This window comes from Neodiprion fabricii, chromosome 4, assembly GCF_021155785.1.
Source record: "Neodiprion fabricii isolate iyNeoFabr1 chromosome 4, iyNeoFabr1.1, whole genome shotgun sequence".
NCBI lineage: Eukaryota > Metazoa > Arthropoda > Insecta > Hymenoptera > Diprionidae > Neodiprion > Neodiprion fabricii.
The window spans coordinates 12805475-12833320 of record NC_060242.1 but is presented as its reverse complement, the minus strand read 5'-3'; the positions used below and the strand labels follow the sequence as shown (position 1 = coordinate 12833320).

Genomic DNA, 27846 nt, shown 5'->3' with positions numbered 1-27846 from the left:
CTGTATTTATATGGGATGAATGTTCGATGATACCGAAAATTGCTTTAGAATTGATCGACAGAACGTTAAAAGATATAATGGAAGACGCCTCACCGTTTGGTGGGAAGACTATAATACTAGGTGGAGACTTCAGACTAGTTTTACCTATTGTGAAACGAGGAGGTAAACAACAAATAATAGAGGAAACAATTAAATACTCTACACTTTGGAGTATATTTGAAAAATTATAGCTTGAAAAAAAATATGCGAGCAAAGGAGGATGCCGCAAAGTTTTCAGAGTGGTTACTTAATATAGGTAATGGAGAAGTGGAGTTGTTTGTACCAGAGAAAGAAATACAAAGCAACAATTTAGTAGACGATTTATATCCAAGAAATTTGCCACCTGATGAATTAACAAACAGAGCCATCTTAGCTCCATTGAATGTCGAAGTTAATCAGTTAAATACAGAGATACTACGCAGAATGGATGGCAATATATTCGAATCAAAAAGCATAGATTACGCAACATTACAAGGAATTGATACTGCAGATGCAGCACTTGACGAAGAAGCTACTCTGCGATATCCGATAGAGTATTTAAATGGATTAACGCCATCAGGTTTACCACCACACAATATACAGCTGAAAGTCGGAGCAATTGTGATGTCATTGCGAAATTTATCAATATCAGATCGTTTATGCAATGGAACACGGTTAGTTGTGAGAGAAATTCACTCTAGAATTTAGATTGGTGAACTTCTAATCGGAGAGCGAAAAGGGCAAATAGTAGAAATACCAAGAATTGAATTAGATACGCGGGGAGACACAGATATGCCATTTATCCTCCATAGGCGACAGTTTCCAGTCAGGTTGGCATTTGCAATAACTATAAATAAATCACAAGGACAAAGTTTTGACCACGTGGGAATATTCATTGACCGACCAATCTTTGGACATGGTCAACTCTACGTTGCATTGTCACGATGCAGGTCGAAGAAAGGTATAAAAATTCAACTGAAAAATAATGAAAATGCAATAAAGAACATTGTGTACAAGGAAATTATTGAATAAATACTGCATAATGTATATTCATCAAGGCCACAAACGAACAAATAAACATGGATGAACTTAAAAGAGAAATGCACAGGAGGTGATAGGAGTTCGAGAGGCCGAGGGGTTGACCCCCTCTACTAACTCCACCGGGACCTCATACGAAGAAGGAAAAAAAAGTACTGTATAGAGGAGAAAAGAAGCGAAAGTGAAAGAAAAAGGAGAAGAGAATACAAATGAAAGGAATACAGAATCAGCAACGAAAGGAAAACCAACAAGAATATAAAAATCACTGAAAAAATGGACAACAGAGAAAAGAGAAAGAAAAGCCAAGAGGAGCAAGAAGATGCAAAAACAGGTAGCAGCATAAAACGATAAAGAGGAAATAAAGCACAACGTATGGAAATTTAAACAATCGCGATTTGTAATTGGATGTTCAAATACATAAATCATTTCCACTGAGTATTTTCTTATTTTGTGATTATTCAGATGTAAATTCACACGTGTCGGTCATTTGGTGAAAAAGCCGAAACGCATACAATGAAATAGAAACTTGTGAAAAAATAAAAGTTAGCCTATGAAATTAGGAAACAAATAGTAAGATTAGAAAAAAGATATAAAGATGTATTGACTGAGTTGAAGGTGAGAAAAAAATGTAAATTATCAGAAATAAAAAAATGATAAAAGTACAAATTTGTTAATGTAAAATTGCAAATATTTCTACGATATTCATACCATATTAAATTTCTAGATAAATAAAAGAAATATATAAGTACATATCTATTATACCTATACATGCAACTACAAAATTAATTACAAATAATTATATTCCGACATTTGACAGTTCAAATGAAACACCGTAGCTAATAAAAAGAAGCAAAAAAATAAGAATAGGTGAGCGCTACCCAGTTTAGTGATATTTTGTTTTTTAAACAGATAAATTAAATCAAACATGCCGAACAAAGTAAGTATATCATTGGAAATATGAATCAATAAAGAGCAAAGTAAGCAGTATGATAAAATTAATGAAAATTTCTCGAAACAGGACAGCGACGAGGTTTTGCAGCGGTCGAGCGAGAAAATACCAGGTGAAGCATATCGATATAATATAATAGTATATAAATCCAAATTCAACTCGGCAGACCAAAGAGCCGGACACTTTTTGAGAATCATTACCAGTGAATTCTACAGCTAGCCATTAAAAATGGAAAAATAATTACTTATATACAATCATTTGTCAAAAAAAGAAAAAAATATCGACATTTGAAAATACAGTCAAACACGTATGAGTCCCTAAGCAAATAATTTAACGCCTATTTTACCAAAACAAGATGACGGATTAGATGATCTGCTGTGCGCAGCAGCAGAAGCAGCAGAGGAGGAGCTGTTGCTTGAGACGGACGACGAAGAGTGGTCCGTCTATGTATGGTAAATGAAAATTATACAAGGAAATGTAAAGAAAATGATAAAAAATTCATCATTCCACAGCAAAAACATCCTGAAGTCCCAAAAACGAAAGAGGTCAACTTCGAACTAAATTTCAAGTAAAAAATGTAAAATAAATTTATTTGAAAAGAAAAAAGGATTGATATCAATTATTTGTACATTATAAACCAGACACAGTATATCTATATGTAAAGCCTATCCAACACAAAACTCGATTCAAGAGAAGAAGTTTCTAGAAAGAAACAAAACTCATGGAAAAACAAAAGACCAATACAAAACAAACAACTTCAATTATTGAAAACATCAGTTCGTTGTTGTTCTCCGGCCGGCACGCACGCCGGCCGAGGCCTATCCTATACTCCCCAACTCCTCAACTCCTCGACTAATCAATTACGCAATTGCACAACTCTTCAATTCCCTCAAGAGCCCTTCTAAATATTGGTCAATAATGTGTGCAACAACTCGACATCGTTCAAAGAAAAATGATAATCGACTGAGAGCCCGAAGGAGGTACGTGACCAGGACTCCGTATTCACAGCTCAACATCAGTCCGCACAATGGGATCTCAACGGTCCAAGGAGCTGCGCCCGCATCTTGCTCCGCCTTGATGGCAACGAATGTAAGCTCTTTGAGAAGTTTGTTAATTAATGAAAAATAATTCAATTCTATTTTGAAAGATCCATAAAAGTACAAGCCAACAAGCCTACGCCGTTTGAAGAAAAACGGTAACCGACCGAGAGCCCGAAGAAAATATGTGACCAGGGCTCCACATTCACGGCTCAACATCGATCCGCACAATGGGATCTCAACGTTCCAAGGAGCTGCGCTCATCTTGCTCCGCCTTGATGGCAACGAATGTAAGCTCTTTAAAAAGTTTATTAACTATTGAGAAATAATTCAATTCTATTTTGAAAGACCCGTAAAAGAAGAAGAGAATGTGTTTCAAAATTTGCTTTCCTACAATTATTATTTTGTGCTACTGGTCTCCATTTTGTCAGTTTGATTTTCTACGTTGCACCTAATGCTTAGTTGGAACCGGGTTTCGGTCAACTTGATCTTCTGCGTTGTACCTAACAATCGCCCCGAGCGTTGCCCTATAATTAAAAGAGAATGATTTTTAAGATAGGCTTGTTCTTTTACGGGTCTTTCGAAATAGAATTGAATTATTTCTCATTAATTAATAAACTTTTCAGAGCTTACATTCGTTACCATGAAGGCGAAGCAAGATAGGCGAAGCTCCTTAGACCGTTAAGATCCCATTGCGCGGACCGAAGAAAGTACATATTCACGGCTCAACATCGGTCCGCGCAATGGGATCTTAACGGTTCAAGGAACTGTGCCCGCATCCTGCTTCGCCTTGATGACAACGAATGTAAGCTCGTTGAAAAGTTTGTTAATTAATGAAAAATAATTCAATTATAATTCCATAAAAAATCAAGCCTATCTTAAAAATCATTCAATTTTAATTATAGGGCAACGCTCGGGGCGATTGTTAGGTACAACACAGAAGATCAAGTTGACCGAAACTCGATTCCAACTAAGCATTAGGTACAACTCAGAAAATCAAACTGACCGAAACCCGATTTCAACTAATAAAGCGTTACCCCGCGTCGAACCTACAAAATGGAGACCAGCTGTACAAAATAATGATTGCAAGAAAGCAATTTTTGAAACACAATTTCATGTAATCTTTGTGTTATTTCAATATAGAAAATCTATTTTACTTTTTTTTTGTCTTTCATTTAATTAGCTTTATTCCTTCATAAAGTAAGTATAGGTTAACCTACGCATGTCAAGAAAGTACAAAGATCTCTAAAAACTTGATCAGCCGTAGCTTCTGCATTAATAACCAAGATCGGAGCTGATAAAGAAAAAAAGGTTTGTTTTATCAACCAATCCTCACGAACCTCATGAATAGCTCTGAGGAGCTCTAAAGAAATGTTCGATTCTTCTTCACGAAAACGGGAACTGACTCGGGCGAAAATAGTTTCTGGGGAAACTCGCAAATAAACAATTGAATCTACTCTGAGCTCAGACGAGCGAAAGCGAATATCGAAATTTTTCATCAATCAATGAAATTCGAAGTCAACTTCAAACTAAATTTAAAGTGAAAAATGTTAAATAAATTTATTTAAAAAAACAAAGAATTGATATCAATTATTTGTACTTATAAGCCAGACGCAGTAGACTCTATATCTCTATACGTAGATATACGTAAAAAAATCTGAAAATAATAACTATAGCAAAATAAGTCGCCGGATGCAATTGGGGTTGCATGGCATCGGGAGTTTTGTACATGTGAGTGGATTCGTTTACGAAAATAATCTGAGCACACCTACATAGGGAGCCAATAGCAATGTCGGGTTGATCGGAAACAACCGACTAGACAATACGTAAGGAAATAGTGAGGCGCGCGAAGCGCGCAGGGGCGAAGCCCCTAGTAATTGAGTGAAATAATTTAATAAAATAAGAAAATAATTAATTTGAATGAATAATTTTTCCTAAATTGAAGAAGAGTTAATTTTTCAAAACTAAAAATATGAAATTAAGTAAATCATCATTCATTTATCTATATGTTTTCTTTGAACCTTATGATAAGTTCCAATACATTGTATAAATGTTCCAAATTACCATTCGTGAGGTAAATTGAATGGCATTTTCTTAATGAATAATATTTGAATTTCAAATAATATGTGAGCAGATAATTAAAAAATACAAAGGATTTTTTCAATAATTGAATTTATTTCTAATAGATATAATTGACGTGAAAAAATTTTTTATTTTTCAAATTTCTCTTTTTTTAAAAGTAAATTAAAAATCATAATATATATATAGGTATTTATTTGAATATTATGCATTAATATAATTGAATATGAATACATTTACTTATACAGGGTGTCCCTAAATTGAGGGACACGGACCAGCCAGCGTGATACCTGACTGAAATGCAACCGAGAATTTCTTTACCGGAAGCTCGTCCGACGCATAGTTTTTGAATTATAAGCGATAGCGTTAGGCCAATCAGAGTGCACCATTTCATCTGGATTTGCCGCCACGGAAATTGCTGTTTTGTTCGTCTGGGTGAATTATTATTATTCGGTTACAAAGTAAATATCGGCACCTCCCCTCACTCGCTGTTGTACCCCTTCTCGAGCGCTGACCTCGGTATTGTTGCCGTGGCACACGCTGCCGGCCGCACACCCACGGACGCACACTCGTGTGTGTGAAAATAAGCGAATGCCCAGCTACACAATACTACGAAACACACATCTACGAGTGAAAATAAAAATAAATCTCGAAATAAATCAGCGGATTTAAGATTTAATGTTATAAAACACTTCCAATCATCGAGGTATGCATAAAACTAGAGATTTTAGATGATTGATATGCCGTTAGGGTTCATAATTAGTCATTCAATCAATCCGAACTATGCTTTCCGAACATTTTCTGTGTCTTTGCAACATAACTTTTCCACTAGTTTGAAATTCATCATTGACATACGATTCTTCAATAATGCGAGGAAACAACAACTCGCTGAATTGACGTGTCAATAGGTTTGTAAATCAATTACAATTTACCTGAGTTAACACAAAATAACTGAACAAATGAGAATTCACTGAATCACTAAAAATGATAACTGAAATCATGAGAATTATTTGAGATATAACTGAATTATGAAGAGTTGTGATAAGTCAAGTTACTTTGAATAACTTTAGATTCGTGCCAAAATTTTATGTTTAGAGAGAAAAATAATTAAATTCAAATAAAAAAGTAATTTTGAATCAAGAAGAAGGACATTTCCAAATACCTGAATTCAAATGAAGCAATTTGAATTTAATAAATCTATCCGAATTTGAGGAGAAATAATAATTATTATTTGGACCAGAAAAATGAAGTCGAATTACATGAATAAATTCAATTAATTCAACTCAAAAAAATATGGTGTTATTCAAATTCCCAGTTATTTCCTCATCGATTCAATGTGGGTTTGGAGTGGCAAGTAACGTTGAAATTGTTGAGATCAATGCTAGTGATGGCCACTTATCTGAGAATAATCGATGTATTGATCAATCGATTTCAACAAAATAATCGGACACGGCTCGATTGAATTGGTAAAGATCGGTAAAAGGGTAATCGATTTGGTAAATTTCTGCGTGTAGTCTTAATATCAGAAGAGATATTTTGATAATTCATAGTCTTATTCAAAATATTTTTAAGTTTGATAAATTTTGAGTAATTAATACTTGAACCACATACATCGATACTGTATTGCATCGTTCGTGTGAGTAAACAAGCGGCTCCAGACCCACATTGAATCGACGAGGAAATAACTGGGAATTTGAATGACACCATATTTTTTTGAGTTGAATTAATTGAATTTATTCATGTAATTCGACTTCATTTTTCTAGTCCAAATAATAATTATTATTTCTCCTCAAATTCGGACAGATTTATTAAATTCAAATTGCTTCATTTGAATTCAGGTATTTGGAAATGTCCTTCTTCTTGATTCAAAATTACTTTTTTATTTGAATTTAATTATTTTTCTCTCTAAACATAACATTTTGGTACGAATCTAAAGTTATTCAAAGTAACTTGACTTATTACAACTCTTCCTAATTCAGTTATATCTCAAATAATTCTCATGATTTCAGTTATCATTTTTAGTGATTCAGTGAATTCTCATTTATTCAGTTATTTTGTGTTAACTCAGGTGAATTGTAATTGATTCACAAACCTATTGACACGTCAATTCAGCGAGTTGTTGTTCCCTCGCATTATTGAAAAATCGGATGTCAATGATGAATTTCAAACTAGTGGAAAAGTTATGTTGCATAGACACAAAAAATGTTCGAAAAGCATAATTCAGATTGATTGAATGACTAATTATGAACCCTAACGGCATATCAATCATCTAAAATCTCTAGTTTGATGCATACATCGATGATTGGAAGTGTTTTATAACATTAAATCTTGAATCCGCTGATTTATTTCGAGATTTATTTTTATTTTCACTCGTGTATGTGTGTTTCGTAGTATTGTGGAGCTGGGCATTCGCTTATTTTCACACACACGAGTGTGCGTCCGTGGGTGTGCGGCCGGCAGCGTGTGCCACGGCAACAATACCGAGGTCAGCGCTCGAGAAGGGGTACAACAGCGAGTGAGGGGAGGTGCCGATATTTACTTTGTAACCGAATAATAATAATTCACCCAGACGAACAAAACAGTAATTTCCGTGGCGGCAAATCCAGATGAAATGGTGCACTCTGATTGGCCTAACGCTATCGCTTATAATTCAAAAACTGTGCGTCGGACGAGCTTCCGGTGAAGAAATTCTCGGTTGCATTTCAGTCAGGTATCACGCTCGCTGGTCCGTGTCCCTCAATTCAGGGACACCCTGTATATATATTATACATCAATATAATTGAATGTAAATGGAGGTAATTAAGTTAAGTAATTTGATAAAATAAGGAAATAATTGATTTAAATAAATTATTTTTCTTACCGAATAATATTTATATTCTAATTGATATGTGAGCAGATAATTGAAAAATACATATGTTTTTTTGAGAAATTATATTTGTCTTTAATGAATTTGATTATCGTAAAAAAACTTTTTTTCTTTTAAATTTCTCTTTTTTCAAAAGTTAATTAAAACTCATAATATATATATATGTATATGTTTGAATATTATACATCAATATAATTCAATACATGGATACATTTGTTCATATATATATATTACATTATCATAATTGAATACAAATAGAGGTAAATAAGTCAAATCATTTAATGAAAAAAGGAAATAATTGATTGAATAAATTATTTTTCTTAATGAATGATATTTCTATTTCAAATAATATGTGAGCGAATAATTGAAAAATATGCAGGATCTTTTCAAGAATCATATTTATTTTTAATGAATTCAATTATTGTAAAAAAAATTATTTTTCAAAATTTTCTCTTTTTTGAGAAGTAAATTCAAAATTATAATATATATATATATATATATATATATATATATATATATATACATATATGTGTATATTATTATATATGTATATATGTATATATATTTATATTATACATTAATATAATTGAATATAAATGGAGGTAATTAAGTGAGATAATTCAATAAAACAAGGAAATCATTGATTTGAATAAATTATTTTTCTTAACGGATGATATTTATATTTTGATTAATATGTGAGCAAATGATTAAAAAATACATAGGATATTTTCAATACTCATGTCAATTTTTAATGGACTAAATTATTGTAAAAAATTTTTTTTTCAGTTTCTCTTTTTGTAAAAGTAAATTAAAAATCATAATATATATATATATATATATATATATGTATATATATATATGTATATTATACATTAATACGATTGAATATAAATGGAGGTAATTAAGTCAAATAATTTGATAAAATAAGGAAATAATTGATTTCAATGAATGACTTTTCTTACCGAAGAATATTTATATTAAAATTCATATGTGAGCAAATAATTGAAAAATACATATGATTCTTTAAATAATTGAATTTTTTTTTAATGAATTCAGTTATTGTGAAAAAATTTTTTTTCTTTCAAATTTCTCTCTTCTTAAAAGTTGATTAAAAATCATAATATATACATTTATGTATATGTTTGAATATTATACATCAATGTAATTTAATATATAAATACATTTGTTTATATACATATTATACGATAATATAATTGAATATAAATGGAGGTAATTATGTCAAATGATTTAATAAAAAAAGGAAATAATTGATTAAATAAATTATTTTCCTTAATGAATAATATTTTTATTTCAATTAATATGTGAGCAAATAATTGGAAAATATACAGGATCTTCACAAGAATTATATTTATTTTTGATGAATTCATTTATTGTAGAAAAAATTTCTTTTCAAAAATTTCTCTTTTTAATACGTAAATTCAAAATTATAATATATATATATATATTAGGGTGCTTTTTTTTTGGACTATATTTTTTTTTTTTCGGTCCCATGGTGGAATTTTGTTGGAAATACAACAAAAAAAATTCCCTAAAAGAATGAGCCCTTAATATTAATATTAAGTGCTCGCCCAAGGCATGTAAAGATTTCACGCTTAAAATCCACGTAAACTTTAATTTTTTTCTTTAAAACATCTACAGTTCAGAGGCGTTCTATGGTGTAGTCTAGGACGTCAGTGGGTTTTCTTCGGAATGAAATGCTCTACAAAAGTGCTCATTGCGGTGAAGTCGTAACTCACACCGGCGAAGTCGTACGGGCCACCCAAACCCAATTTTTTCATGAAATTCTTGTCTTTTTGCCCGTATCTCGTAAATAACAAGAGCTACAAAAAAAATATACAACAAATTTGTAGGAAATTTGATTTTCTACAAAAAAGTTTCAGAAAACCAAATTGCTAACATCGATATTTATTGAGATATTGGGCTTTTAAGGTGAGGAAGTATGGAATTTTCATGAATTATTGAGTTAAATTGTCGAATTATTGATTGTCGAATATTTTTTTGTTTTGTAGCTCTTGTCATTACAATTACAATTCTTGTCATTACAATTACAATTCTTGTCATTACAATTACAAGAGCTACAAAACAAAAAAATATTCGACAATCAATAATTCGACAATTTAACTCAATAATTCATGAAAATTCCATACTTCCTCACCTTAAAAGCCCAATATCACAATAAATATCGATGTTAGCAATTTGGTTTTCTGAAACTTTTTTGTAGAAAATTAAATTTCCCACAAATTTGTTGTATATTTTTTTTTGTAGCTCTTGTTATTTACGAGATACGGGCAAAAAGACAAGAATTTCATGAAAAAATTGGGTTTGGGTGGCCCGTACGACTCGCCGGTGTGAGTTACGACTTCACCGCAGTGAGCACTTTTGTAGAGCATTTCATTCCGAAGAAAACCTACTGACGTCCTAGACTACACCATAGAATGCCTCTGAACTGTAAATGTTTTAAAGAAAAAAATTGAAGTTTACGTGTATTTTAAGCGGGAAATCTTTACATGCCTTGGGCGAGCACTTAATATCAATATTAAGGGCTCATTCTTTTGGGGAATTTTTTTTGTTGTATTTCCAACAAAATTTCACGATGGGACCGAAAAAAAAAAAAATAGTCCAAAGAAAAAGCACCCTAATATATATATATGTCTATTATTATATATGTATATATGTATATATATGTATATTATACATTAATATAATTGAATATAAACGGAGGTAATTATATCAAATGATTCAATAAAAAAAGGAAATAATTGATTAAATAAATTATTTTCCTTAATGAGTAATATTTTTATTTCAATTAATATGTGAGCAAATAATTAAAAAATGTACGGGATCTTTTCAATAATTATATTTATTTTTAATGAATTCAATTATTGTGAAAAAAAATTTTTTTTTCCAAACATTTCTTTTTTTTTAAAAGTGAATTCAAAATTAAAATATATATATATATACATATGTATATTAATACACATATATGTATGTATATATATGTATATCATACATGAATATAATTTAATATAAATGGAGGTAATTAAGTTAAATTATTCAATGAAACTGGGAAATAATTGATATAAATAAATTATTTTTCTTAACGGATAACATATTGTTACAAAGGGTGAAATCACCCCTCTGCCCCTCTTTAATGATCTAGTAGTCGGCATAGATAAAAGACGTTTATAAACTTCTTATGTCTTTAAAAAAAATAAGGTTGCTGCGTCAACCAACATTATTGTAAAAACAGTCTTGTTTCAGACTTTAAACAAGAAACACGTATATTGCATTAAAAGCATTCATCACGATATTTTTGTTCACGCCTTTGATTTGATAATAAGTAAACTCGCGGATCCATATTTTATTCACGTAACGCCTAAATCGTTACAATTGGTGTCAGAAGCGGGATCTTGAGTTCTTATTAATTGAATCAACTCAGTGCGCGAACTTTAATTATGAGTAGCAGTCGTTTGACGCGCTCACGAAGAAGAGAAAGTAGCGGAGAAGAACCTTTGGTTATGGAGAATCCGCGGGTCCCTGAAACAATTCCATCGCCTTCAGTGGACCCTCTTCCAATTCCTTCGACAATCCCTCAAATTGATCTGCTGAAGATCATGTCTCAACAGCAAGAGGCTGCTGAGCGCCAACAACAGCAACTTCTTCAGCTGCTTCTTGATCAACAAGAGCAGCGAGAAAGAGAACAAGAACAACAGTTGGAACAGCGAAGAAGAGAACGGGAACAACAGCTGGAACAGCGCAGGCTTGATAGAGAAGCACAAGAACGATCCGAAACTAGTCTACACGAACTGTTCCGGACGACTGTGGCAGCTCTTCAGGCTGTTCATCAGGTGAATGGCTCAGGAGAACCGGCTGTCACTCCACTTGGTTCCGGAGTCGTTTGGCCGCTTCTCTCTCCTGTTCCTTCTCCTGTTCCCGTTTTCGCTGTTCGACAGGTCCGACATCCAGGACGAATCCAGGATGTTCGAGATTCAAGGTCTGTGCCTTTTACTAGGAAAGTAGTTGAATCTCCAATTAGTAGAAGGAGAGTAAATAATGAGGTTGGTTTTTCCGAGTCTTTGCCTCGAGTTCGACCTCAATATTCTCATTTTGATCAATTAAATAATTCAGGATTTCCTGAGGTTGCTTCTCAGATTAATGAGAAGCCTCTTTATCCTTTAAAACCGCCAATTTTTGACGGAAAAGTTCCATGGGCAGATTACGAACGCCAGTTTAATACAATTGCTAAACATAATCAGTGGGACTCCGCCATGAGGGCCCACAGTCTTGCCTCCTGTCTTCGAACGCCGGCTTTGAACGTTTTAACGGCGTTGTCTGAGGAAGAAATCTCTGATTATGAAAAACTTAGTTCTGCATTAAAGTTGAGGTACGGAAATGACCACTTAACAGAACTGTACACAGCACAATTACAGACGAGAAGACAAGGACGAGACGAAGACCTTGCGTCTCTTAGTCAGGACATTGAACGGCTTTCTCGTATAGCTTTGCCGGATCACGAGCCGTCTCGTAACTTATTAGCAACGCAAGCTTTTTTGAATGCGATTAATGATCCGGAAATTAAAATGGCCGTTGGAACGTCGGGCCTTACTTCTCTGCGGAAGGCAACCGCCAAAGCCCTCGAGGTGGAGGCAATGAGAAAGCAATATTTTGGGTTAAGCAAACTTCGTCGGATTGAGGTGTCTGAAAACACCTCAGGAAGACAGAGTTTTGAATACTTGGAGGAGCCAAAACCTCAAAATTATAAAAATAGAAATAACGGTAACAATTTTAAATCAAGAAATCGAGGTTCTTTTCAAAACCGTCGAGACGAGCGTATAAATAAAAACGTGGTCGTGACAAGTCAAACTAGCTTGACTTGTATATTTTGTAAAAAAACAGGCCACGACGCCAATCATTGTTTTTTAATTAAAAAAATTAGTGGAAAGCCGATGCAAGGCTCGAATCCAAATTCTTATAATTGGCGTAAGAAAAATATAGAAAAAGGGGAAGCAGATCCTCAATCGAGTTCTTCAACAGGAACTCACTCAAAAAACTAGTTTCAGATTATTTGTCAGGGCGAAAATCATCGCAGATTGTTAATAGTGAAAGCCCTCTTAGAGAACAGTTTTTAATTAGAAGTCTACCACAGTCTGGTCTTTACGCGCGCGGTACTGTAAATGGCGTCGATTGTCTATGGGTAATAGACACGGGCGCAGAAGTAACCGTAGTTCGATCGGATCTCTTTAAATCCGATGACCGGATTGTTCCCTCTTTTTCTCTGCGAACAGCCACTGGAGAGACGACCCCGGTTTTGAGACAGGCTACTGTCCAAATTAACCTTTTTGGGTGTATCGACTCTCCGCATAAGGTTTTTATAGCAGATATAGAGGATGAAGGTATTTTGGGAATAGACTTTCTTACAGCTCATAACTGTGTTATCTCGACTAAGAGAAATTCACTAGCTTCAAACAATCGCGAAATAACTCTTTGTACAAATAGGAATGGAATTTATTGGACTCCTCCTAGAATTCGAGAAATAGAACTGTCGGAAGATGATTTGCAACAACATTTTCCTCTTCATTTACGGAGCCTTGTTGAGAAATCTTCGATTTCGTTAAATTTAGCTCAGGAAGAATCGTTTAAATCTCTTTTACTAGAATTTAAAGATTCTTTTGCAAAAGATAGTAGTGATAAGGGCCGATGTACTTCTGTCAAGCACAAGATCGATGTCGGAGAGAGTTCGCCAATAAAACAAGCTCCTCGAAGACTCGCTCTCAACGCCCGAGAAGAGATGAAGAAGCTTGTGGAAGACATGCTAAAGAACGATGTGATTGAACCATCGTCTAGTCCCTGGGCCTCACCAATCGTCCTTGTTAACAAAAAGCACGGATCCAAACGATTTTGTATCGATTACAGGAAACTGAACGATATAACGAAGAAAGATTCTTACCCTCTACCCAGAATTGACGAGACACTCGACCTGATAGCTGGTGCAACTTGGTTCAGCACCATAGATCTTCAGAGCGGATACTGGCGGGTCGAAATGGATCCTCTAGATAAAGAAAAAACAGCTTTTGTTACGGGTTTAGGAGGATTATGGCAGTTCAAGGTTATGCCGTTTGGTTTGAGTAATGCCCCGGCTACCTTTGAACGAATGATGGAGGCTATTCTCCATGGGCTCACGGGCAAAATATGCCTCGTTCATTTAGACGATATGATCGTTTTTGGCAAGAACTTTGAAGAAGAAGTTCAAAATCTCAGTCAAGTTTTCGCTAGGCTGAAGCAAGCAGGTCTGAAAATGAGCCCGAAAAAATGCCATCTGTTCCAGAAAGAAGTAGGCTTCCTCGGACATATCGTTTCAGCACAAGGTGTGAAGACCGACCCAACTGAAATAGAGAAGGTTTCGTCTTGGCCGACACCTAAGAATAAAGAACAAATTCAAAGCTTTTTAGGCCTTTGTACGTATTACAGAAGATTTGTAAAAGGTTTCGCTAGTATAGCTAAACCTCTCCATAATTTGACCGGAATCAAGATTCCTTTTGACTGGACCCCGGAATGCGAAGAGGCTTTCAAGAAATCAAAAGAAAATCTTATTTCTTCGCCGATTTTAGCTTATCCAGAGGTCGAAATTCCCTTTATTTTAGATACGGATGCATCTCTTTCAGGAATAGGCGGGGTTCTGTCACAAATTCAGGGAGGTCAAGAGAGAGTGATAAGCTATTTCAGCAGAGTTTTGAGTAAAACCGAGAGAAATTATTGTGTCACTCGTAGAGAGCTTTTAGCTGTCGTTAAGACCGTAGTACATTTTCACCATTATTTGTATGGCAGAAAATTTTTAATACGTACAGATCATGCTTCTCTCAGGTGGCTACTTTCGTTTAAATCTCCCGAAGGTCAGGTAGCTAGATGGTTAGAAAGGCTCGGTCAGTACGATTTTGATATTCGTCATCGAGCAGGAATTCATCATGGAAACGCCGATGCTCTCTCTCGAAGACCCTGCGAGGAAATGCCAGAGTGTAAACAGTGTGCACGATTAGAGAAAAATCGTGACCCCTCTCTTGTAATACGGAAGATTTCTTTCGAAAATAACCAGGAGGAATGGAGAAAATCGCAACAAGAGGACGACACTTTGAATCAAGTGAAGTCTTGGAAAGAAGCAGAAACTCGCCCGGACTGGCAGGATATATCTTCAGCCGAGCCAGATTTGAAAATTTATTGGGCTCAATGGGACTCTATTCTTTTAATTGATGGAATTTTATACCGAAAATGGGAATCTGCAGACTTGAGAAAAATCAGGTGGCAACTTTTGATTCCCAGGTCACGAGTTCCAGAGATTCTTGCTCTTTATCATGATTCTCCTGCAGGCGGACACTTCGCTTCGAATAAAACTCTGGGCAGAATTCGCAACTTCTACTTTTGGCCCCGTTGCCGGATGGACGTTGAAGATTGGTGTCGACGGTGTCGAATCTGCACGGCAAAGAAAGGACCTCGAGCGAAGGGACAAAGCTCTCTTCAGATTTACAACGTGGGAGCTCCATTTGAAAGGATAGCAATGGATATTCTTGGACCTCTCCCGATAACCCATTCTGGAAATAAATTTGCTTTGGTTATTGCTGATTATTTTACTAAATGGCCTGAAGTGGTTCCTCTCGCTGATCAAGAAGCCTCTACTGTAGCACAGGCATTCGTTAAAGAATTTATTTGTAGACACGGAGTTCCTCCAGAACTTCATACTGATCAAGGCCGAAATTTTGAGTCAACCTTAATGAAAGAGGTTACTCCGATTTTAGGGGTTAGGAAAACTCGTACAACTCCTTTGCATCCGCAATCTGACGGCATGATAGAGCGTCTGAATCGGACTTTGCTACAATATTTGTCGTCCTTCGTAGAGCAGAATCAGAGAGACTGGGACTCCTGGATCCCTTACTTCCTCTTATCTTACAGATCTGCGATTCATGAGACAACGAAGCAGACGCCAGCCCTCATGCTTACTGGAAGAAATCTTCGACTTCCGTCAGATTTAGAGAAAGGCCCTGTTTCTGTGCAAAGACAGCATCAAACAGATTATGCCTTTTTATTACAACAACGTTTGGAAGAAATTCATCACTTTGCTAGGAATAGAATTTCTATGGCTTCAGATAAATTGAAAACTCGTTATGATATTCGAGCCAGAGATTTAAAATTTAATCCTGGAGATTCTGTTTGGCTTTTTCAACCACGAAGATAGAAAGGACGATGTCCAAAGCTACAAAGAAATTGGGAATGCCCTTACTTAGTGGTTAACCGGGTAAATGATGTTGTTCATAGAATCCGAAGATCTCCTCATTCGCGTCAGAAAGTGGTTCACTTGGATCGTCTTGCTCCTTTTGAAGAGGATCAACCTGGAACAATCTCTCCAAGACCAGGGACATCCTTCGAGGTTAGATCTTCAAACGAACACCCTTGACGACTGTGATCGACTTGACCTTCTTTACAGTCGGTCATCGATTGGGAGAAGAATCTGCCTTTGGGAATTCGTTTAAATGAAACTCGACCGCTTACGATCATTATAGAAGGGAATATCGGATGCGGAAAAACAACTTTCACCAAGAGGTTTTTAGCAGATCGTCAGGTCTGTACACTTTTGGAACCTCTTGAGGAATATCGAGACGTAGCTGGAATTAATCTTTTAGATCTGATGTATCAGGACCCAGATCGTTATTGCTATTATTTTCAACATTTCGCTCAAATGGTTATGTTAGATAGACATCTGCAGACGACTTCATTGCCTGTAAAGGTGATGGAAAGATCGATATTCAGTAGCAATTGTTTTGTAGAAGCTCGTCGAAGGTTAGGTAATTTTCGCGACTTCGAATCTCATTTATTGACAAAAAATTTTGATCTTCTCATTCGCTCGTCTGAGCTCAGAGTAGATTTGATTGTTTATTTGCGAGTTTCCCCAGAAACTTCTTTCGCTCGAGTCAGTTCCCGTTCTCGTGAGGAAGAATCGAGTATTTCTTTAGAGCTACTCAGAACTATCTATGAGGTTCATGAAGATTGGTTAGTGAAACAAACCTTTTCTTCTTTATCGGCTCCTGTTTTGGTTATCAATGCAGAATCCACAGCCGACCAAGTGTATTCTAATTTTTGTCTTGCAATGATACACGGACAAAGTTAAACCTTTGAATTTAATATTGGAAAAATTTTATTCTTAAAAAATTTGGTTAAAAAAAAAAAAAAAAAAAAACTACATTAAACTATATTAATGGGAAAAGGCGAGTTGTATTTAAAATCTTCTTAATTTTTTCTTTGACATTTTCGCATCCCTCGCACCCTTCCGTTTTCTTTACTATATCGAATAGACTCTGTTTACAAGAGTGACAAAGCACTTTTTCTTTCAAAAAGGTCAAATGAAGAGAGACCTCTTAAAGTAGAAATTCGGGTCTAGAACTAAAAAGAAATGATTGAAACAAAAAAAAATTATTTTCTTGTAATTTATTTGTGTTATTCGATATGATGTACTCACTGTGACTCAAAGCAGCTTAGGCATAGCAAGCCGCTTCTTCCTTTTTCGGAAACGGCATTCAGCTGGCCGCAAGACATCTCTCTCCAAAGAGAGTTAAAATAGTTAGACCTTTCCATTTCGCTAAGTTCGTCCGAATTTTCGAGAGAGAATACTTTTATCAACATAGCTGCATTCGTCGAAGTATGCTCTTTTGCATCCATGTCTTGTCTGTCTTTAACGACTACTTTTCTTGTAATGATTTGTTATTTCTGCGTTGCTAATCAATTTGAAATTTGTTTTCTTCGGTTGTTTCTTTCTAGAAACTTCTTCTCTGGAATCGAGTTTTGTGTCGGATAGGCTTTGGTTTAAGGAATAATGTGAAATGAGCCACGATTATTTTTCGAGGTCGATGAGCGATTGCTTGATTTTCACATTTTATTAACCTTAAGTGTCAGTTTTTGTGAGCACTTCTTCAGGTTATTTGACACAGCCCTTTCCTTCCAATCTTCCCCGATTCCTGAGGATGACTGGTGGTTTTATTTTGAAGAAGGACGCAGAAATAATTCAGATAAGATAGTTTCTTTTCTTTTGAATACATATTCAATTTATTTTATTCAAGTATTCTCCCAAATTCACTTAGTGAATTTGAATTGTTATACCATCACTCACATTTGTCCTTCCAAAACTCTAGGGTGAACTATTTCTAAAGAAGTCACCCCACGATTTCCTTATTTTATATGAAGAGAAGTCTGTTTTCGTCTTATTTGGACCTGGAATTGTCGGTTCCCGTTTCGGTGTTTTCATCCGAACCTGTTTCGGAGGGATCCTTCATGAAGAAAATCGAATTTCTTCCCGACGTCAATCTGGGCCGTTGCGGAAAACTTTGTATTCATGAAGCCACATAACACTTAATAACACTAACCTTTATAAAACATGGCACATAAATTTTTGAGATTATTTAACGCTCAACTATCTGCTCAAGGTTTTCTGTGGTTTACCTTGAGACTGTGGGCAAATGCCAGATAGTAAAAAAGGGAGTTTTTAAATTTTTAGAGCCACAGCTCCAACTCACCTTTGAGCACTGACTACTGGATCACCCTTATAATTGTTTTAACTTTCCCGAGTCGGGACGACTCTTTTCCTCGGGGGGGAGTAGTGTTACAAAGGGTGAAATCACCCCTTTGCCCCTCTTTAATGATCTAGTAGTCGGCATAGATAAAAGACGTTTATAAACCTCTTATGTCTTTAAAAAGAATAAGGTTGCTGCGTCAACCAACATTATTGTAAAAACAGTCTTGTTTCAGACTTTAAACAAGAAGCACGTATATTGCATCAAAAGCATTTATCACGATATTTTTGTTCACGCCTTTGATTTGATAATAAGTAAACTCGCGGATCCATATTTCATTAACGTAACGCCCAAATCGTTACAATATATATTTTAATTGATATGTGAGCAAATGATTAAAAAATTCACAGGATTTTTGAAATAATTATATTTATTTTCAATGAATTTAATTATTGTAAGAAAATTTTTTTTTTTCAATTTCTTTTTTTTCAAAAGTAAATTCAAACTTATAATATATATATGCATATGTATATTAATATATATGTATATATGTATATATATGTATATCATACATGAATATAATTGAATACAAATGGAGGTAATTAAGTTGAATAATTTAATGAAACTAGAAAATAATCGATTTAAATGAATTATTTTTCTCAACGGATAATATATATATTTTAATTGATATGTGAGCAAATGATTGAAAAATACATAGGATTTTTTCAATACTCATATTAATTTTCAATGAATTTAATTATTGTAAGAAATTTTTTTTTTTCCACTTTCTCTTTTTGTAAGAGTAAATTAAAAATCATAATATATATATGTATATTCGTGTATTATACATCAATTTATTGAATATAAATACATTAATTTCTTACATATCATACAATAATATAATTGAATATAAATGGAAGTAATTATGTCAAATAATTCAATGAAAAAAGGAAATAATTGATTCAATAAATTATTTTCCCTGATGAATAATATTTTCATTCCAAATAAAATGTGAGCAAATAATTAAAAAATATACAGGATCTTTTCAATAATTATATTTATTTTCAATAAATTCAATAATTGTAAAAAAAATTTTTTTTTTCAAAAATTCCTCTTTTTCAAAAGTAAATTCAAAATTATAGTATATATATATATATATATATATATATATATATATATATATATACCGGGACAATCTCTTGAAACTATACATACAATGCGCATGCGCGAGTTTTATCGGCTGCTCGGGCGGGCTGGCCACTCCGAGTTTCTGCTGTCAAACTCTGTTTCTGGCGGCGATGTAGTTCATACGAATTTTTGAGGTTAGAATCTCAAATAGTCGACGTAGTGACTCGGAAAGTTGATGCTAATGCTCTTTGAAAATTGGCTTTATTCCGAAATTAGATTGAGAAATCTATTTAAATGTTGGGTGCTTGGAAGAAACGCAGCAGGTAGGTGGGAACACTTTATTTGATCACTTTTATTATTTCTTACATTAGATATAACAATGAAATTTTTTTCTTTTGATAGGTGATACGGCTAAAATAATTAGATCTTCAATGTTTACTGTTATCTGCCTATTCAATTTATCACACGTACAAAGATCATCGCCACTTTGAAGCAACTGGGCAACTTTCTCACTCTCTTGTGATTTCAGGTAGTAATATTGAATTTTATCACTTTCCCAAAAAAGACATCAAGCCGAGCGTTCAAGAAATTTAAATGTCTCACTATCTGTAATAGAACTGTGAATCATTTTTTTCTCGAAAATAGTTTAACAAAATTTACCAATAGTCGATAGTCAATGTATTTTTTCCGATCAATGAATTATTGCTACTAGTATTAAGAATTTTCCAATGATTATCAGAGTTCATTTCGCAAATTTTCAATGATGTTCGATTGAAAAAAATTAAGGGAACCTAATACTCAAATTGAAAATTCAAGTAATATTAGATTTATTCGAATGATTTAGTATTTCATGTTAATGCGGTTCGAAACAAAAAAAATCTTATCTGAAGCGCAGAACTTAGGAACGTAGATCACATCCTGTGACACAAGTTGAAAATCGACTTTCTCAAAATGCGCCCTAACGTCACAATTAGCTTCAAGGAAAATCATGTTTTAGAGTAATGTCAGAACATTATTACGAGGATACTGACTTATCAAATTCACGATTGTGTCCCTTGTTCCATCAAAATAAATGAATGTCTGGTTTTTAACGAAGTTCATGAAGATTTTTTTCCAAACAATTTTATCCGATACAATATCTTGTGCATCGTCCTCCGAACATCACTTTGTAACAAGGATATGTGGAAAGAGTCCCTTTGTTGCAGGAACCATTAGAAAATTATTGGTTTTCAATGCGTGCTACTGAATAACTTCTGCGTTTCAGATTCCATCTCCAATCTCAAAATGAGATTTTTTTGCTCCAGACAATGCTAACATAAAACGCAGAAATAATTGTGGTAAATAGAGATTCACGAGCTTTCAGTCTTAGCGGAGGACTCTATAAGGAGTGTGAAATTGAATTTGGTTTTAAGTTATCGTGCAACTAGCTAGCCAGATGACACCGTGAACTAAGATTGAATTCAAAGACATTTTTAACTGAAGTTATTCAACAATTCTAGATTTAGATTTATTCAGTTTGCCTCACAAAAGTCAACCCTACCATCTAATTGAGGACTTGAAAAACTATCTATCTGAATTCAATGCCAACGAGAGTGAAAGTAAGCGTCAAAATAAGATACCAAATTAAATGGTTTGAAGTTTGAGAAACAATGCTGGTCAATAATAATGCTTGAATTACAATGGTGCACAGAATGATTCCTTGGTAGAATGAATTGACAGCAACGGTTGAATAACAAATTTATAGCTGTTGGCTCGATCAAAGTGAAATGACGGGATATTCAGCCATTATGATCTGTAGTATATCCCGCTCTTCAATTTTGCCGCAACTGATGTTAAGAAGGTGGCGATGGCCTGATGAAATTCACTCTGACACCTGATGTCTGACGGAACAACCAGGTTCGATGGTTATAATGATTGCACCGCTCGAGAAACCAGGATCCTTGCCACCTAAACGTTTTGACCATCAGGTAAGGCATAATCTTCCTCGTGTTAATCAAAGTTTAAACTTCGAGCCTGCTGAAAAAAAAACGAATTTTATCATTGAATTCATGTTAAAATATTGTGATAGTCAAAGATCACGTAATTAGAAATTTACCTACATGCTTCATTGCCTGACAAATTTAGTCCCGCTTTGACAATGAATTATTTCGTACCTGAAAATATTAGAAACTATTATTATCACACAGGATCTTTTGGTATTTTTGGATACAACTAATTTCCAATAAAATGCACAATACATAAATCGTTAATGAGACGCATTTTTAATTTCATGTAAATGAAGAATCTGTTCACAATAAATGTTGTTTTTACTTACCTACCTTTGTTTGTCCACACTCCCACTTGTGAATGACATTTCGCATTCAATTTCAGATTTTTTCTTTCAATGAATAATATCCAATTTCTGTATCATTTGATATTTGCTTTTCCGTTGAATTATTTATTGCATAGGTTGAATATTTTCCGATATCAACCACGGCTTCACGCGCGAAAGATTTACAGCTTTTGTTTCATTTCGTGTACGTTGGCACCCTGCTCAGCAGATGAAAACATCACCGCGGGGCGATTACAGCGACCAATGAAATCGAATTATTTGGCGCATGCGCATTGTATGTATAGTTTCAAGAGATTGTCCCGGTATATGTATATTATTATACATGTATATATGTATGTATATGTATATCATACATGAATATAAATGAATACAAATGGAGGTAATCAAGTCAAATAATTTGATAAAAAAAGGAAATAGTTGATTGAGATAAATCATTTTTCCTAATGCATAATATTTTTATTTCAATTAATGTGTAAGCAAATAATTAAGGAATGTACAGGATTTTTTGAATAATTATATTTATTTTTATTGAATTTAATTATCGTAAAAAAAATTTTTTTTTCAAAAATTTCTTTTTTTTTAGAAGTAAATTCAAAGTTATAATATATATATATATATATATATATGAATATGTATATTTACATATCGTAACTTAATATATCATACATTATTATAATTGAATATAAAGGGAGGTAATTAAGTTATACAATTTAATAAAATAAGAAAATAATTGATTCAAATAAATTATTTTTCTTGAATTGAAGAATAATTAATTTTGGAGAATTCAAAATACGAAATAAATGAATAATCATTTATTTATCTATATGTTTTCTTTGAACCTTATAATAAGTTCTAATACGTTGTATAAATGTTCCAAATTACCATTCATAAAGTAAATTAAATGGCATTTTCTTAATAAATAATATTTGAATTTCGAATAATATGTGAGCGAATAATTAAGAAATATATAGGATATTTTCAATAATTATATTTATTTCCAATGAATATAATTATTGTAAAAAATTTTTTTTCTTTCAAATTTCTCTTTTTTTAAATCAAATCGCGACGTCGAAACCGCACTCATCGCAAGGAAGGTCAAATCTTCAGACGACAAGGTCACATACAGCGCAATCAAAGGAACAGTCGTGTGCTTGTTGCAAAGGCAACCACTACATCGCGTTCTGTTCGACCTTTCGCGACAAATCTCTGGATCAAAGAAGGGAAGTGGTTTCTGCGAAAAAGCTTTGCTTCAATTGTCTCGGTCCACATCAGCAGAAGGACTGTCGATCTAACAAAACGTGTCGCGTGTGCAACGGTCGACATCATTCCTTGCTGCATCGAAACTCTTCCTCAATCTCGACAGCTGCTAACAGTGGCACATCTCAAGGACAGGCTGCAGTAGCGCAACCTGCAGTGCAGAACGCACCGATCTCGAATAGCGCCTCTCAGGTGAGCAACCACTCAGCTCAGCCTACAATGATCAAGCGCTCTCCAGTTCTTCTCGCCACAGTGCAATTGATCGCCTCTAATCCGGAGACTGGAGAAAGAATCATTGCTCGCGCTCTACTCGATCAAGGATCCGAAAGTTCATTCGTCACGGAGTCGCTAGCGCAACAATTGCGACTACGTCGGCATCAAGCAACGATACCGATCATTGGCGTCGGAGCTCATCAATCGGCAGTGACTCGCGGCACCGCGACATTGCAACTCCAATCTCGTGCTCACACCTCGTTCTCGTGTCAGGTGGAGGCACTCGTGCTTCCACGACTCACATCGTATCTACCCTCATTTCGACTCCTCGTCGAAGACTGGCCTCATCTACGAGGACTCAACCTCGCGGATCCAAGCTTTGCACATCCCGGTCAAATCGACGTAATTCTCGGAGCTGACATCTACAGCAACATCATTGGTCAAGGAGTTCGAAGAGGAGCACCAGGAACACCAATCGCGCAAGAAACTCAGTTCGGTTGGGTCCTCTCCGGCTGCGTTTCAGCGGAAGCAGCAAGCCCCTCGTATGGCGCAGTCCAAGGCTTCCAATGCTCCCTCGATCACGAACTGCTCGATCTCGTGCAGCAGTTTTGGAAGCAGGAAGAAGTGTCGAAACCTTTGGCACTAACTTCCGAAGAAGAGCGTTGTGAGCAACACTTTCGCGAAACGGTTTCTCGAACTGCGCCCGGTCGTTACGTAGTTCGGCTGCCGCTCAAGGACAATTCGGTAGAGCTCGGCAACTCGCGGAATCCCGCGCATCAAATGCTCCTTTGTTTGGAGAAACGGTTCGGTAGCGACGCGAAACTCAAGGAGGCTTACTCGAGCTTCCTTCGTGAATATCGTGAACTCGGGCACATGCGTCGCGCTATGAATACACCTGAAGACAATTCCCGCGTGTTTTATCTTCCCCATCACGGTGTAGTTCGCGACAGCAGTTCAACAACAAAGTTGCGTGTCGTGTTCAACGGGTCTCAAAGAACCAACCTCGGACTCTCTCTCAATGACAATCTTCTCGTCGGTCCAAAAGTGCAAACCGACCTCGCGGACATTCTCTTACGCTGGCGACAATATCCAGTCGCGTTCTCATCAGACATCGTCAAGATGTACCGACAAATTTTGGTCCACAATGATGACCAAGATTTTCAACGAATCCTCTGGAGGGAAGAACCAGAGCTACCGATTGAAGAATATCAACTGACTACGGTAACGTATGGTCTTGCAAGCGCTCCGTATCTCGCGATCCGTGTTCTTCATCAACTCGTTCAGGACGAAGGTAAGCAGTATCCCTTTGCGAGCCACGTCATTCTCGAGAACACGTACGTCGACGACATCCTCTCAAGAGCAGAGGACGTTGATCAAGGTCGCGAGAAAATCAACGAACTCAATCAATTGCTCAAGGCGGGCGGCTTTGAACTTCAAAAGTGGACTTCAAGCCACCCAGAAACTCTCGTTGACATTTCTCGAAACCATCAAGAGATCGCGATGCATCTGAATCTCGATCAAAGTCCATTCTTTCGGGCTCCTGGTCTTGCGTGGAGACCAGACATCGACGCGTTCGCGTTCTCTCCGCAAATTCATCAACTTCGGGACAATTTCACAAAACGAAAAGTTCTCTCACAAACCGCGCAGCTCTTTGATCCTCTTGGATGGCTCTCGCCGATCACGATCAGAGCCAAAATCTTTATGCAGGAATTGTGGGCACTCGGTTTCGACTGGGACGAGCCGCTCTCAGCTTCATTGTCCTCGCGATGGATCGAGTTTCTACAAGATTTTCAAGGCATCTCAGCTATCACCATCCCACGATGGATCGGGTTAAGTTCAGCATCTCTCGGGATAGAGATCCACGGTTTCGCGGACGCCTCTCAAAGTGCATTAGGCGCAGTGATCTACGCGCGAACGTATATCAACACTCACGAAGTGCGCGTTTCACTAGTGTGCGCGAAAACTAAAGTAGCGCCGCTAAAGAAGGTGACAATTCCTCGTCTCGAACTCTGTGCTGCGAATCTTCTCGTCCGGTTGATGTGTCATGTGGAAAACACTCTTAATTTCGAAAACACCCCGGTTTATCTGTGGACGGATTCCACAGTCGCGCTCGCGTGGATCAAAAGCCACCCATCGCGGTGGAAGAAATTCGTTCGTAATCGCGTAACGGAAATCCAAGAGTTCGCGCGCGCTCGTTGGTATCACATCTCGGGTTTTGAAAACCCCGCTGATCTTGCGTCTCGTGGTGCATCTCCGGAGCAACTCCAAAAATCAGAACTTTGGACCTTCGGACCATCCTGGCTCTCGAAGCCTTCTGTCAATTGGCCATCCTTATCTCCGCGACCGGAAGAAAACATTCATCTCGAGCAAAGAAAAGGGCTGTCGACGCCCATCGCAACAGCTAAGCCGCTACAAATCTGGGATCTCGTCGATCGCTACTCAAAACTATCGACTCTCCTCAAAGTCACATCATTGTGTAAACGCGCAGCTAATCGGTTCCTCGCGAAGACGACATCGAATCGCGTAAACACGTCTATCACTGTCGGACCGATCTCTACTCTCGAATGGAGCGACGCCCAACTGTTTTGGACCAAGGTGACCCAGCAGGCGTACTTTGCAGAAAAAATTCGCCAAATCGAGACAAGCTCAAGTCTCACTCGAAGTCATCCACTATCGCGACTCACGCCGTTCATCGATTTGAACGGATTCCTCAGAGTCGGTGGTCGACTGAATCACTCATTGCTTTCGTATGACGAAAAGCACCCGTTCATCTTGCCTCGCGAATCATCGTTCTCCACATTGATCATCGATCATCATCATCGGTTGACGCTCCACGGAGGTCCGCAACTCACTCTCGCTACAATCCGACAGCGGTACTGGATCCTGGGAGGAAGAGTACCGATCCGCATGTCAATACATCGTTGCGTTCCTTGTGCGCGTCATCGCGCCACCCTCAGCAGCCAACAGATGGGTCAACTCCCTCAGTCTCGAGTCACGCAATCAAGGCCGTTTCTTCACTCTGGCGTTGACTACGCTGGTCCATTCTCGATTCGAGCCTCCCGCGGAAGAGGAGCGAAATCATGCAAGGGATATATCGTTATCTTCATCTGCTTCACGACCTCGGCTGTGCATCTCGAGCTAGTTTCGGACTACACGACGGAGGCATTCATCGCGGCGTACAAACGCTTCACATCTCGACGAGGAATTTGTGCCTCAATCGCAAGCGATTGTGGAACGAATCTCGTCGGCGCAGACTCAAAACTTCGCCGTCTTCTCGCTGCATCGTCAAAGGAGTTCGCAGAAATCGCAAACACCCTCGCATCACACGGAACCCAGTGGCGGTTCCATCCTCCCTCCGCGCCTCATTTCGGTGGAAAATGGGAAGCCGGAGTGAAATCAGTCAAATTTCACCTCAAACGAGTCATCGGAGAAGCTACTCAAACGTTCGAGCAATTCGCGACGTTCCTCACGTAAGTAGAAGCCACGCTTAATTCTCGACCTCTTTGCGCTATCTCGGACGATCCACGGGATCCAAGTGCCTTGACTCCAGGACACTTTCTCGTCGGCTCAGCATTGAACACAATTCCTGAGCCGTCACTCATCGAGGTGCCAGTTCAATGGCTATCGCATTGGCAACACTCGCGTCAAATGCTGGAGCATTTTTGGAAACGCTGGAGTACGGAGTATCTTCAGTCCTTCCAAAACCTCTCGAAATGGCAGACTCATCACGGCAACATCAAAATCGGATCCATCGTTCTCGTAAAAAACAAAAATCTACCTCCATCTGTGTGGCCCCTCGCGAAAGTGATCGAAGTGCATCCGGGAACCGACGGTCTCGTTCGCGTTGTGACCGTTAAAACGAAATCCTCTGTGTTAAAACGTCCAATCGTAAAATTGTGTGTGCTTCCAGTGCCCTCTTAAGACAATTATTGACTCTAAGAATAAATAACGCACGGCGGGCGGCATAATCTAATTTCGCGATCGTTACCGATAGCGAAGCGGGCGGTACGTTTCGGCAAGGTATCGAATAGTTAAATGTGTGTCTCGCGACACTCAAAATCGTCCTCGCACATGTACGCACACTCGCGTGCAATGTTCATTTGCCGTCTCTGCGTCAAATCTCGCCGCTTGCCCGTGTCGCGACTCAAAACCCATCAGCTGTATCTCATGTATTGTCTACTATCTCGAAATCATGTATGTGTATAATCTATGTGTTCTCTCGCTCTGTAAAATCTTCACTCTCTGTAACGTTCTCTTGCGATACGGTCTGTATCGCCTCATCAAAACCAATAAGAATCTCGTTTATCGGCATTCATTATCTCTCTCCATCTCAACATCACTTTCGTTTCATTCACACT

At 36.6% G+C, this 27846-nt stretch overlaps 1 protein-coding gene across 1 annotated transcript; it reads left to right on the top strand.

The window, feature by feature from the left end:
* The first annotated feature begins 26 nt into the window (after window positions 1–26).
* LOC124180644 lies at window positions 27–26962 on the top strand. The gene is made up of 4 exons (XM_046566392.1): window positions 27–162; window positions 296–692; window positions 11472–12066; window positions 23126–26962. The coding sequence occupies exons 1-4, from the start codon at window positions 27–29 to the stop codon at window positions 26960–26962; spliced, it is 4965 nt and encodes a 1654-aa protein (XP_046422348.1).
* The last annotated feature ends 884 nt before the right edge of the window (window positions 26963–27846 follow it).